Below are 15,756 nucleotides of genomic sequence, written 5' to 3'. Positions count from 1 at the left end.
GAATGCATATAGATAACTGAAATTACTCAGAGTTTCAACAGATACTTTTCAAAGTATGAAAAATAAGAAGGGAAGAAATTATTTTCCAAATTTTTTTTTCTATCACAAAGTGAATTGCAGGTGCAGATATCCTGCTTTGCTATCATTTAATATATGTGACATTCTCATGAGATAAACTGCAGGGTTTCTCATCACTGAGAAGGACTTACCAGAGGATGGTATCATTTTGTATCTACTTCTGACAAATATAATCTCCCAGTGTCCAACATAAGCTCTTAAAAACATTTTCTTCAGATTTAAAATGTACACTTAATCCTAACCATGATAAAAGCATTTTTAAAATAGACACAATTTGGTTAAACTGTATGGTTCAGTTCAGGTTAAAAAAAGATTTACTAACAATCTGTTTGTATATATTAATGTGTTACATGCTAAAGAGTAAATGTAGCCTAATAACTCATGACTGTACGATTTTTTGTGGTGAGAGTAGGCCAACGTTCCAAGAAAAAGTAAAATATAGTGACATTCAAAGACTGGGCATAGTATCACCATATTTCTGCTTTCCTTCTTTTAAAAATTAAAGAAGCTTAGATTATTTTGGCATGTAGGCATCTCAGTCTAACAGCCAACAGCCTATTTAAATATGCTAAAGGAAAGCCTAGCTACCAGTCAGTCAAAACTTCCTGCCCATATTTTCAGAGTCTAACCAAAATTCCCACTCTGAGTGAATACTTAGCATATAAAACAGAGGAGCTAAGCCACCTCATTTTCAAACATTGATGAAAAATAGAGGAAAACAGAAAATTAACACATGAAACAGGTAATTATTAGAATAATCAAAAAGTGTATCACTCTGAACACTGAAGACAAGGACTAGGGATGTGACATACTCTTTTTTTTTTTATATCAATGAATCAATAGACAAATCAAGGTACAGAGCATCATATGATATGCAGTGTTTTGTGGAGGAGCCCATAGAGAAATTAAAAAGAAAAAAATAGGGCCTCCCCTGGTGGCGCAGTGGTTGAGCGCTGGGTTGCGAGGCTGCCCACAGCCTCTGCAGAGCCAGTTAGATCCCCGGCCACTGGGAAGGGTCCCACAAAAAAAAAAAAAAAAAAAGAAAAAGAAAAAGAAAAAAATATTAGAAGGTTAACTTGAGGAATAGGATAGTAGAGGGGAATTGAATAGAGATGGAAATCCCCCCAATTACCATAGTTGTAAGTTTTTAAACTACTTTGTGTTTCTTTCTTAGTTATCACATATATACTTACCTTTGATAAAAAATACAAAAGATTTTTCAAAGAATTTATCTTTAAGAACAAATTTTTTCCAATTCTACAATACTTTACACACTAATTTTGACATTTAAAATATTAAATCATTAAATCAGAAGATTTCTTAATCATAACAGAGTAAATTTTAAAAGTTAATTTCTAGTCTACTATATTTTTCTAACTATAAGCAGATTTCCCTTTTCCAAACCGTTGTGAAAAAAACAGTTAATTTAGTATGGCTTACTGCTCAGTGAATTCTACACCCCAACGCGAAGAAGATTTTTTTTTTTCAGGTGCTTCTTCACTAACTGCCTTAACCTCACATATATTAATTCTGTTTCTTTTGAATATAATTTCCCTAAGATCTTTTTCTAAAATCAGAGGTTTTTCTCCTGGTTAAGATTATCATCAGATCCTTGTCAAACTGAATCTGATATATTTGGTCTTGTACTAACTCTAGTTGCTGCAGTTCTGGCAACTTTAATATCTGATACTAAGTTACTAAAATTAATTTTTAGGTATTTTTCCATCTTTCTGCCCTTTTGAGCCATCCTTGTATTGCTGGAGTTGTTCGAGTAGCTTTCATTTGATTTTGACTTTTAAAGAACCTAATTCTTAGGAGAAATGTCTATTTTTCTATATCCTTATTTCAAATAATGATTTATCATCAATTCTGAATATTGAAGTTGCTACATTTATCTATTTGTGTTGAAATGTCAGTCTCAATGTGTCTGTTCATCATTTTCTCAGTTAAAAGATCACTGAGCACCTAATGTTTTCAGATACTCTTCCATGTCCTGAGGCACACAAATGAACAAGGCAGGCTCCCGCCCTGCTCTCAGAGCACTTGCCTGCTTTGCTGTGCAATGTGTTAGAGATGCTTGGGAAGATGAGCACTTTTCCAACACCATTTCCTTAACGAACTCAGTATTTAGAATCCTTGATAAAAATCTCTTCATTGCCTATACTACACTTGCAGATCACACGTTAGTTAATTTTCATACAGAGATAGTTTTAAACATTTCTTCATTCTTTCTAACAATAAAAACTGTTTCTTACCATGACAACTTGGTAGCGCTCTATTCCAGCCAGGTCTTCCATCATCTCCCATGATACAGGTGAGTGTTGAATAACCTTGAAGAACATAACCAGCATCACAGTAATAGGTGACAGTTGAACCTAATTTGTAATCCATTCCAAGTCTGGTGCCATTCATTATATTTCCTGGATCAAAGCAGGACTCTCGGAGTTTTGCTGTAAAGTAGTGTTGATATAAAATTAATTAACTTAAAATTCTTTTATTCTTCCAAATGGAAGTAAAGTCTATACTTCTTTGTCTGAAATGATTAACATATTTACTCCAGTCATTCCTGACATTTCTACCAGAAGACTGCCCATTATAAAACAGCAACAAAATCTTTATAATATCCAAATTATGGTCTTTTTCTGTCTATGTCAGAGTCAAGCACTTTCATAGCAATAGTAATGGACACATTTATAACAAATGAACCATTTTCTTTGTATCCAGAGAGTGAACAAAAAAGATTGGATGAACATTTTGAAAATATGCAAAAAATAGGCAGATTGGTTCATCCACTTGACCAGGAAGCACTAGAACACTGCATATTAACAGATCTGGGTAAAAGTATTGTCCATTTTTGATTATCGTAATACTAAAGAAATAATAAATGTGCACTGTAAAGGAGAAAACAATAAATTCAGATTAACAAGTGTGGTGATTTTCTTCATGAGAATTTACCTTGTGTTAATGGGATGTTAGAAGGTGTGTGTATCTCTGAATATGACTCACTAAATTGCTGACATTTAAGTCAACGATATCTTAGTGTTTTATTGTTCCAACAATTTTATTGTTCCAGGAATTGTGGGACTGATTTCAATATCATTTTTATAATGATAAAACAATAATAAAATTTTCTCTGTTTTTCACTAGGGGGAAAAAAGGGGATCAGCAAAGGCCCTAGAAACTAAGAGAAACTTTACCCTTTCCTCAGTAATTTTCCCTTTCCCCCCTGTTTCAGGACCTAGAAGAACATGGTTTGGGTGTCATCCTCTAGGTGTAAGCTTATCAGTGAACAAGTACTCCTCATTTAAGTCATCATTTTAACTCTCAGAGTCATCCTCAGGTTAACCTCTCTGTCATATGAGGGATTCCTCTTTCTCTCTTCTTGAAACCCTTGGTCCTTAAACACAAGATAAAAATTCCTGGTTGCCCCATTTTTCTTTAAAATTTATAACCATGTGAATTCTCCATACCTACATTATTAAATTCTGATTTTTTCTATTATTAATGTATGATGATAATCTGTTCATTTATCCAATTTCAGAAGAACCCGGATGGAGTGGGGAAATATTCTCTTGCAACCTGACAGTCTAGAAATATAGCAGTGGACAGTCAGAAAATATTCTGGTCCTCATAACATTTATAGTCTCTTAAGAAAAGAATTATAATAAATAAATACCTATAATTATGATGAGTGTTACATAAGAGGAAGCACTGGGGAAACTTCCTGAAGAAGAGATGTATAAACTGAGCATTGTGAGATAATGAGATGACTAGGTGAAGAGGGGATGAAAGGCATGAAGGGGAAAAAATGTGTCCTGTAGTGTGTGAATGTGAACCTAATTCCTGAGTTTCAATCCAAATGTGAATGTGAACCTAATTCCTGAGTTTCAATCCAAATCTTAATAATGTGATCTTCAAACACCTGGGTGCATACCTACATATGTGCATATGTGAGTGTAAATTAAGACTTCACTTTAAAATTTGCTTCTAAAACCAAGGAGCTGTATTTCTTTCCAGATAAAATATTGACAAAACACCATTTTGAGCAAAGAAGCAGTAGGATGACTATTAAATTTAGTTACTAAGAATAGAGCTTTAGTGTTGCAGGGGTTCATTTGTTTATTTTTATGAATAAAACCCCACATTGTGCCTTTCCTTAAATAAGCATGAAAACACAATGTAATTTTTAGGTAGAGTAGTGATCTAAGTCTCCTGAGGGAAAAAATAAAGCTGGAAATTACTGCTCAAAAGGATTAATATCTTTGACAAGTCTAACCGCCTAATATTCATCTTTTGAAAGATTGCTTTTTATTTCCTTAAAGGTTGCCCAAAAGTTTCAGTAACATATCTGTGAATCTATAATGCAAACATCCTCCTTTTTGAGGAAAGGGAAATATGGATGATGAATTTAAAACATTTTCTCTGCAACTATTTTATATTACCAGTCTTATTTTTTAAGGATTCACTTATCTTTTTTGTGTTTACATTCTACTTTAAATCCTCGGTGAAGAGTTTTCAATGAATAATACCGCCCTTTACTTTCATGTATGCCATAGCAATTACTTCTGGAAATTCAGAAAACACCTGAGGGATCTTTGTACAAAGTTCCAGGCAACAGATAGAGAGGCTATTTTAGTTTATGAAAAAAGGTTGTGAGGCAGACAAGCTGATTGTTTTTTTCTGTGAATAAGTAACTATATTTCCTAAATAGTAGTTTGCGATCAATAGTTCGTAGGTAAAAAAAAAAAGTCCCTTGTCTTATATTCTCCTAATAAAGTATATTAGGAGATGTCTGCTGGAATATAGAAGTGAGCATAAGCAATAAAGCTTAAGTCTTATGGTGTTTTTTCCATTCTCACAAAACATTTATTTTTCAGAATGTTTCTATAGGTAATTAAAGTATCGTAAATGTTTATTGTAATATAAGTGCCTGAAATTAGAGAGTTAAAGAAGACTCAATTAGAAAAAATAAAGCTTTATTATGCTCTTGTTACCATTTTATTCATGAAGACACATTGATAATAAGAGCATAATATCTATAGCATTAATTTTTTAAACATACTTTGCAACAAACATAGCTATAACTGCTGTTCATTCAATACATTCTTAAGGATTGATACATAAACATTTCTTTTTCACTAATAAGAATCATAAATGCATGTTGTTAGAGGGAATTTTACCCCAAATTGTATTTCCATAGATAGATATCTATTCAAGAAGGGCCCATTATAATAAATTACATCATTTTGTGGAAAATCAACAGGTTTTATTTATCATCTTTATAAGCATACATATATGGAATAGATAAGCACCAAACTCATGGTACTCTCATGAAAAAGCTGGACTGTCTGAAAATGACATACAGTGTTCATTATGGTTGTCTGGAGAGTCAGCAGCTATCTGGGTCCTGGCATATGGTATGGAGAGATTTTTTCAGCTGGAAAGAGTGGTGTGGTGCTCAATTTCAACTGTCCATAAGACCAACGACATCCTAACCTACAGCCACAAGTTGTAAGCTTCCTCATTGTCACCTGCTTTGGAGCAACTGGCAGTGCAGACAATCCCAATACATAGTAGATGCCCTAAACCCTCTCCATCTGATGTCAACTAGCTCATAATGACAATGTCATTATTTAACTTTGTTCTGAAATATGGAAGAACCATGGTGGGCTCAACTTTTCCACTGGAATGAAATTGGTACCACATCATGTCTAGAAGGTACCTTAGTCTTGATAAATCTTTCCAAGTATATCTGGAGACCTCCAGATATGTGTATCTTGCCGACTTGTGAGTTTTTCCTTTCCCTCTAAATATCTTCCTTAACCCATGCCATGTGAAATTGGAGAGTTTCTCTCAATCTTTTTAATAGCCCTGGTGACACTAACCCCTTTCCCAAGGCACATGAAAACCAGTTTCAATTTTATATGTCATGGTATATTTCTTAAAACCAGTTAAAGAGATCTGAAACAAATATGGCACAATGTTATGTCAAGTTGGGGTGCAGATGCTTTGAAATTTATTATTCTGTGCACTTTTCAGTTTTTGAAATATTTCAAAATGAAAAAAAAGTGGTCAATAACACATCCAAAGTATGTATTTTCAGAACTCAATCAGTAACTTGAAATGAATTATATGTTCCTTTTTTTCCTATTCATTTAAAATAAGTTTCATGATTAAGTATTTAAGACTTAATTTGTTCTTATGAACATTGAGTACAAAAAAAATTACACATATTTTAATACTTATACATTTCAACATTTGGAGAAATATTTTGAAACATAATTATCACTATATTTATTTCCCATGTTCTGAATATTGATACATCTAAATATCTTTAAATATTTCTGAAACATAATTTTTACTATTTATTTTTCCTTATTTTTGAGAATAGTATTAGTCAATGAGATATTTTAGTGAATCTTTATCTTACAAAAATTAGCTTTTTTTGGTAAAATATTTTGTGGTCTCAGCCAACTCCTGGAGTATACAAATTGCTAATTCGTTTGCCTGATATATTTCCTTTGGTAGTAATTAAGAAAATGCTAATTTCCTTTTCACTGGAGGAAAAATCTATATTGAGAGCTCTTTTATGATGTGAAATGTAGGTAGGCTGCACTAAGAAATACACATATAACTCACCACTGACAAGGGCCAACACAGAATCATTCTTCTTTATAAAGTTCTCAAAATTTAAATCACAATACTGATACTGAATGTTCACATTTACCTTTATATTCTAAATGAAATCCAGTGTAACTAACAGATCCATCACTCCGAAAAGCCAAATGCATGGTATTTGAGCTGCTTTCTATTCTCTCTGGTAATTTGCTGTCTTGAAAACTTCCAATCAGAGGACTATTACTGTCTGGTCCATCATATATATAAAGGAAATCATAGTTTGGTTCTATGCTAAAACTAAAAAAAAGAAGTGAGAGACAGAGAAGAGAATGATTACTACTAAGGTATTAACCATAATATTCATGTAATCTATATTATTCAGTCAATATCTTTAAAAATAACAGCACAACCTATCAAAGTATACACATTTGAAAATTTGCCCAGCAACAATACACTAAATATGATTATTAACAGTAGAAAGGAGGAAATACATTTGATATTTTCAAATACATCTAAATTCTTATAGTGTAGGAAACAAAAATGACAGGCAGGTTACCTGTGAGAAGGCATAGGATTTATTTTTAGAGATTCATTTATTTATGCGTACAAGAAATGGGGTATAGGCCAGAGGTGTGAGGGGGGAGAGGATTCACCAGAGACAGAGTGGGGAGCAGAACAGTCAGATTGACTGAAATACACTGCTGAGGGGAGCAGTGGGCAGGACAGGAGAGGTCCCCTGCTCAGTGTGGGTAGCAACCTGGCAGGCCAGGTATCAAACTCATGCTGTAAAGGCTGTGGATAGCTTCACCCCTTATACCACTGGGGAGGCCCAGGTATAGGATTTAGAGTGACAGTTCACGCCTTGCTTCTTACTTACTTCTGTCTGTATTAGCGACATATCCTCATATAAGTTCCTTTGTAAAGGTAAAATGTGGGGAATAATATATAACTTTTTAAATTTTATCCAGATATTTTGCATCAAGAAAATGGAAACTATATCAATTATAATATTTGCTTGAACTTCAAATTTTATTGTTGTTTTAAAATTAAATTCTCCTTAAAAGATTCAAGGAAAAAGAATCCTTTTTCTTGAGAGTAAATGTATTTTTTTCTTATAGAAATTAATGCAGGATAAATACAATTAGATAATCTATGAATAAGGGCATTTTATCCTGTAAATTATTCAAATCAATGCTTTAATATAAAATTTTCACAATAAACTGATATTAACAGCCTTTTTAAAGTATTAGAATTATACCTTAGTTGATTATAGAACCCACCTATTTAAAAAGCAGATGTGCAATTAATTTATATCTGTATTGCCTAACTCTTACTGTGGCAGAGAAAAGCATGCACTCACTTGGTCTGTTAAAAACAGTCAAGTTCAAAATATAAAATAAGAGCAGTAAAGCTCTTGTTAAACATCCATCAACAAAGGAACTATTTTTACCATCTTTGACTGCCCTGAAACAAGAGATTTGTTAGGTGAAAGATATTATTCTCAAATCTACTGGGTTTACAGAGGTTAATTTTCCACAATTCTATTCCTTTATGCGTGCATGCACATGGGGGAAGAATCCAGCTACTTTAGTTTACTTGTGTGTTAGTGGAGAAGACTGGAATAATGTTGATGTTCCCAATTTTTTCATATACAGGATCCCTGTAATGTGAGAAATTTAGGGGACTGTCATACTATAATATTTTGTTTTAATTTTATCAGTAGCTTCAAAAGACTAATTCAATTAATTACTCTTAAAATTTTCCAGTGGGTAGGAGGCCTGAGTTTTGATAACTGTTGCTATAATTACCATCTCAGAAAACAAAGAGCCAGGCCCTAATAATACCTCATTATTAACCTTGTTATAGGAGAAACACAATCTTGCTGGTCTCCATGTCTTCCCTCATTAAGATTTGATGAAAAATGCAACTGTTTTACTTGTCTTATTTTTGGAATAAGTACTAGAAACAGTGCTTTATACATGATACATGGTGTGCGCTATCTTTAAAGTGCCAGATGCCTATTTTAACAATAGATTCAGTACATTTATTTTTAATTTCTACTTTGAGCTTAAATTAATGCTTTGTAATAGTCATTTGTAACATTTTGAAAATGAATAAAGCAAAAAGAGTTTTTCAGGGAATTTTAGAATCTTAGCTGTAAGAATACTTTCCTAAAAAAACTGGAAGGACATTGACTCTAATAATACATTCTATTTTACAAGGTACTTTTATAAATATTACTTGGTCTTGTAAATAATCCTGCAGTATAAAGAAAAAATTATCATTTTCCCAGTGAGTGTACTAAGGTCCTGAAACATCAGCTGTCTCACTAAAGTCACCTAATAAATGACACAGCTGAAAATTAAATTTAAGCCATGTGCTTCATGTAATAGAGCCTTCTGTTACCCAGTTAGGAAATAGAATAAATTTATAAGAAACTAAACTCTGTATCTTTTATCTTGACATTTGTAAACATTCCTCAATTATAAAAATGAGAATTATAGTGCTTACCTCAGGATGGTATCTTAAATCTAGGTCCTGGCATATAAATAATATTATTATCATTGTTGCTTTGTTATTACCAATTATCTATGTATCACTATAAAGTATGGCAAAAATTGAATATAATTATATTTTTCCAAATTTTAATGAGTGCAAATTATCTTTTCTTTAATGTTTATTTTAAAACCTGGCTCCGATATATTAGAAAATGTATATATAAATACCAGGCAGATTTAGCACACTGGAAGAAGGAGGACTTATATTACTAGGACCTAGGTATATCAACCTTGGGCAATGAGGATTAGGAATATTTCTATTAAGGAACTCTTTGAGTGGCTGGTATCTAACATTTGAATTGAATTCTTAAAGGTAAGAGTCAGGCCATGATTTGTGATGAGCTATTATCTCGTGTGAGGAAGCACAGCTTCATTCAAATTATAACACAGTCAAGGTAACAGATGGCAGAGCTGGAACTCAAGCCCAACCACCTTCTTCCCACAGAAAGTCACATTCTCCACCACTGCAGTTCTAAGTGAAATCTGCAATTAAAATTATAAACTGCAAATCAAATTAGGAACACTTCCATGAAAAGTTGTACTGTAAGATAGGTTCTACTGAGAAATCAGACAGAAAAGATCATCAGATTCTTTGTCAGCTTCACTTGGTGAGACAACCAGAAAGGATAGTCTTTCTAAGCCCAGTGGTGGTGCTACATGTAGAGGTATTTAGATGCTTAGATGCTTTAGAAGAGATTTTGTAGTACACAGATGGAATAAAAAGTCCTTGAAGCACTTATTCTTTGTTCGTGAAGTTTAGGAAAAACTAAATTTTTTGAAGCAGTGATGGTAAGTGCAACAAGAGAGAAAAGGTTATAAAGAGATCACATTCATGAGAGTCAGTAAACCCTTTATCCTTTAACATATTTCCTCTAAGCTTAAATCTGGCAAAGAAGTTCACCCACTGGCCTTCAAAACTACATTGGCATCACTTTTGGTTTTGAGAAGATCACCTAAATTATGAACTTCTAATTGCTATGTATAACTAGTAAAGACTCTCAGTATATACTTGAGATAGTGATACCACTATTAGTATATTTAAGAAAATCATCATTGATTTAAATTCTTACAAAGATTTATAGGTTGAACTATGCAATCAACTATGCAAAAAAAATTGTACAACAATATACCTAACATAAAATTTACCATTTTAATCACTTTAAAAAAAAACACAAAAAAAAACTACATTGGCTTCAATGATATTATAACAGGCTTTGTAAACTGTTAATTGCAAAATATTAGTACTGCAATACCAAAAGCAAACATCATGTTTAGAAATTAGAAATTCTGTAAATATAAAATTTTGTCTCATGGAAATGTTAAAGCCAAATGACTAAAAATATTTTTAACGTGAAAATCAATAGGAACTCACCTGATAAATGCCAAGGATATAACGTAGTCTGTGTTGACAGTGATAGTCCAGTCACAATCCCTACTATGGGGATATGGATGAGGGAAATTTGGCGAAAGAATAAAGCCTGAAGATCCTGTTAAATTGCCTCCACAAGGAGCTTTAATTTAAACAAAAAAACAAAACCCCTTAAGTAATTAGTAACATTTACTAGCCATCAACATTTGTGAAAACACTTCTCTAAAAGATTTTAAGATATTTTTGTGATTTTTTTATTGTAATGGCTACTTGAATTCTGCATCTTTCAGAAAGACTAGTAAAATATTAAATACAGGCATTTTTTAAAAGATAAGAAAAAATGACATACATCTGCCCCTTTCTATTAATATTATGCTTTATATATTGATAAAAGAAAAACATCATCGCTTCTCAGCCTTTTGGATAAGATCAAGTGTAAAAGAAAAACATTAAGAAGAGGGGAAAAGATACTTTCCCCATGGTTACTAAGGAAAAATATGAAGGTAACTAGAAAAATATGACAATGAAGTAAAGCAAAATAAAACCTCTAATAATAACTGTTACAATAGGATGTGAGATAATTAGTTTATTTTCATGTCTCGTTGGCACCTTTTTAAATTATTTATGGAGGAAGAGACTTTGAAATAAAGATTGTGGCTAAGTATGCATAAAACTAGAGCACTTTACAATAAAACACTCTTATAATGAGTGTTAGAAAAATCCTAAATTCTAGTTGCCTGCTAGTTTATGAAAATAGGCAGTTACTACAGTTATTATTTCAGCTCCAAACAAAGTTTTCTGTAATACTTGAAAAAAATTCTCAGCAAAATTCAAAGAACAGATTCTTTAGGGGATTATTGTTAAAGTCTGTTAAACGTAAATTATGATTAGAAAATAATGTATTATACACCATTGGTGGCTTCAAAAAAACTAAAGAAATGAAGGTATGGAGGGCCCTATTGGTAGAGTGGCCTGGTGAGATATAGATACAAACACATACATCCACACACACACATGTTCACATATGAGGGGAGGGGCAGGAAGAATGATGGTAGTCTTGATCCCATAATCAACATATTGTAATAGAGACATCTCCATAAAAGCTTTGTTCAGTCAATGAGGGGCAAAGCTGAATAGCCAGGTGAAGCTATATGACACAGAAGGCAGGTGAACTATGAGAAGGAGAAAGGAAAGAAAAAAAGAAGGGGCAAGAGCTTTACTTTACTTGTGGCCCAGTACTACTGGGAAGATGACACATAAGGAGGCACATGGAAGAAACATATAGAGATGCTTGGAAGACACACATGAGGAGGCTGACAATGGCAGCTGTTATCCATTTGTCATATCTTCTCCCCCCCACCCTCGCCAGCTTTCTGATATGTGCTTCAAAACCCCTTTTCTTTGGTTCCCTGACAGAAGGTGCCTTAGACTTGTGGCAAGTTTTTGGGCATCAGTGGTCCCCTTTGGGCTGACACTGTTTGGGTAAGCATTTGCCCATGAGGGATTAGGTAACTTTGGGTATTTTATAGGAAACTATTACCCTTTCTTCTCTTCTCTCTCTGTGCACACTAATTTTATTAATGTTCCACCACAATAAGAATGTGCTGTTTTGTGCCAAATGACTTTAATATATGCAAGTTTGAGGGTACTGAGAAGCTCCCTTGGTCGAATGCTACCAACATCAGCATTCTTCCCTTATCTGAGTTTTAAAATTCATGGTTTTTTTCCCAAGCAAATTTATGATTTCTTTATAAGGCATACCAGTATCTTTTGACAGCCCAAAACTGGTTTTGGAAGGAGGATAATTTTGGTTCCGACAATATTTTCCCATCTCTTCTCTTTCTGTCGAGACTAGATATGCAAAGTCCTCATTACATCTTGGCAATTTTTGTCATCTAAATTATGTATGTCCACTATCAGTTTCCTCCATGCCTCTCTGCTACCCTGGCCTCAGTGCTTCAGTAATAGTTGATGACCTCAGCCTCTACTCTGCTGAGAAAATTTAGTTGTTCAGAATTTATTCACTACTACTGCCTTCTCATCTGTACATTTTTGTGATATTTTATCAAATGCTTAGAAGTAAACCATTTCAACTTTCTGTAGTCTTGCTTCGAATGTCAGTGCCTCCTGAAATTATTCTCTACAATTAGAAGATAAATGGTTCTTCCTAGATAATCAAGATAACACCTTCAACCTAGTCACATAAGCTTCCTTCTCAAGAACCTTTGTTCAATTAACTCCCTTATTTTCTCAGGCTCCTTCCCCTTTGTCCACAAGGTGTTCAATTCTCTGTCATCCTAAAAGTAAAGCAAAGTGCCCTATGATCTATCTCCTTCACTGAATTTTATTTGATAGTTAATCCCCTCACTCATTTGTGTTTAATGGTTTATTGTGAGAAACAACCCTTCCCTACAGGACTCACATAAGAATCACTTAAATAAGCCTCTCACCTCTCACTTTTCCCTGCAAATTTCCATTCTTCACCTCATAAAATTTGCTGAAATCCTTCTCCTCACTGATCAGTCGGAATAAAATGCTTGTCACCAAGCTGTGGTTGTTTCTCTCATTCCTGTAGGCCCCAGAACTTTTCCCCACCCTCAGCCTTGTGCCATGACAATACACTTCCTTGGGCCAGACTGGATCAGCACTCACTGATCTACTACCACCAGACTGTCCTTTCATCCCACTTCCCTATGCCTACTTTTTGCTAGCTTGCTTTGTGAACTACTCTCTGTGAAAGAAAAATCATCTTTGCCTAATTTTTAGATGCTTGTAAATCTTTTTTTTTTTTTTAAATAGAGGCATGCTTTATTTATTTATTTATTTGTTTGTTTGTTTTTTGTTTATACATGCACTGGGTACAGTCAGAAGTGCGGGAGGGTGAGAGAATTCACCAGAGCCAGAGTAGGAGCAGAGCAGGCAGAAGGACCGAAGTACACTGCTGAGGGGAGCAGCGGGCGGCAGGAGAGATCTGCGCGCCATGTGGGACCCTCCTCCGGTGGCCGGGAAGCAGCCGGGGATCGAACCGGCACCACAGAGGCCGCGGGCAGCTTCGCAACCCAGCGCTCAACCACTGCGCCACTGGGGAGGCCCAGATGCTTGTAAATCTTATGGTAGTGTAGTTCCCCCATCACCGTAATCTCCCATCCTGAAATAATTAATTTTTAATAAAAGTCTTGACTTATTTCAAATTACTGATTTTTATTCTACACCTAAGTCTTCTCACAAAGGGGTGTAATTTCATTCTTTTCCTTCACTTATGTGGTGTAGATAGACTAATGTGATTAGCAAAGCATATCACCAACTGGGAAAAAAAAAAGTTTTCTCATATCTCAAAGGCAGCATTAAAGTATTCATACTGAGAACGCTTAACCTAAGGTTTAGAATTACTTTTATTTTAAATTACATTTGGAAAGATATGCTTGCTTGCTTGTTGTGTAAAGACTCTTCATGTCTTTATTGGTATTTTCCATCTCTCACCTCTCGATGTCTCTCCAGTCACTGCTATCACACGCAGTCTTCCTTTACTCAATTCAAACACTTCTCCACTCACCATGACATGACTTTTTATTTACTAATATAATGAAGACTTTTCTGTCTTTATCATTCTTTTCATATCTATATACATTCCAAACTATTAACTTCTAACAACCTTATTCTCCTTATTTTTGGAATTCCACTTCTCATTTTCTTCCAGTATATTTGTACAGAATTCACTTTTATTGCCAAGTACTTCTTTCCCTTCATCTTATAATGTTGGTATTCTCTTCCATAGTTGTCTTTAATGTTCACTCCATTACATTATTTTTGCTGACAATATTCAATTTTTTTTTTTTACTTTACCATCACTGATGACTATCTTCTCCAGTCACTACAGCACACTTACGGGTTTCTCTACCTAGTAATCTATAGTTAATCAAACACAGAATATCCAACATAGCCAAACTTCAACTCACATTTATTTCTCCTCCTATATTTCTAAATTACTTGATTAGCACTACCACTTACTTATATCTCCAGGCAGAGAGACCTAAGATACTTCCCCTTTCTTCATTATATCCTTGTAGCCAATTAATCAAGACTAAGACTACATATACTAAGACTACTAAGACTACATCTCATAGATCCTGACATATTTCAACCTCACTCTTCTTATTTCAATGGTTACTTATTTTCTGTGCCTCTAATGTAATTTAGTTCTTTCCTATTAATCTTCCCAATGGAAATATCTAACCATTCTATACCTATGCATATGATATTCTGAAATTGTTTTACATTGCCTAAAAGATAACACCTCAACTTCAATACAGCTTTTATAATTTAATCCTTACAAGTTTTTCAATTCCAACTATCAGTCTAGATATAATTTACACCCAAATACTAGCAAACTTCTTATAATTCCTTATACTTCCGTACTTTTACCCATGATACTCATTTGCTCTGAAACATTTTTTTCCCTTTAACATTTATATAACTTCTATTCATATTTCATGATTCATAACTACTTCCATGAACTTTTCCTCGAAATCCCCAGACTGGGCTATGGTTCAGCTCTCTCCAAACCACTCTGTTGTCCATAATAACCTCTGCATACTACTATCATTTCTCTTACCATATTTTATTTATATATTCCATTTGGGTGTCTGATTCAGCATTAATGTATAAACTAAAGACACTGTCTTCTTTATTTTTTTCCTTTCTTAACAAAAGTACATAGTTGGGCCTCCCTGTGGCACAAGGGGTTAAGTCTCAGCATTATGAAGCTTTTGGCAGCCACTGCAGCATGACTTCGATTCCCAGCCAGGGAGCTGACCCATATAGCACAGCAGACCTCTCCTGTGTCAAAAGCTGCTCCCCTCAACAGTGTACTTCAGTAAATCCACCTGTTCTGCTCCCCACTCTGTCTCTGGTGAATCCTCTCACCTTCAACACCCGCTGCACTGCACCTTTGGCCTACACCCCAGCTCTTGTATGCATAAATTAATAAAATAAATCTTTTTTTAAACTACATAGTTAATAATAGGATTCATAAATTGATGGATGTAGGTGTGTATATATTTATTTGTATTGGTTAGAGAGAAATGCAGGATGAGGAAAAAGAATGTCATCATTCCAAGTTCTTTTTTCAACTTC

General features: G+C 34.0%; 1 protein-coding gene across 1 annotated transcript in view; it reads right to left on the bottom strand.

The window, feature by feature from the left end:
* Positions 1-15,756, bottom strand: part of CSMD3 (CUB and Sushi multiple domains 3) — a gene marked incomplete at both ends in the record, with an annotated part of 827,299 nt that overhangs the window by 179,629 nt on the left and 631,914 nt on the right. Inside the window, 3 exons of the mRNA XM_084229760.1 lie at positions 2,334-2,528; positions 6,806-6,993; positions 10,627-10,765. Coding sequence (XP_084085886.1) covers positions 2,334-2,528; positions 6,806-6,993; positions 10,627-10,765 — 522 coding nt within the window. The remainder of the gene's footprint in view (positions 1-2,333; positions 2,529-6,805; positions 6,994-10,626; positions 10,766-15,756) is intronic.

The sequence above is a fragment of the Talpa europaea genome (assembly GCF_964194135.1).
Source record: "Talpa europaea genome assembly, chromosome: 3".
Taxonomy (NCBI): domain Eukaryota; kingdom Metazoa; phylum Chordata; class Mammalia; order Eulipotyphla; family Talpidae; genus Talpa; species Talpa europaea.
Note: the sequence above shows the minus strand (reverse complement) of the source record. Positions and strands in the feature narration are given on the sequence as shown.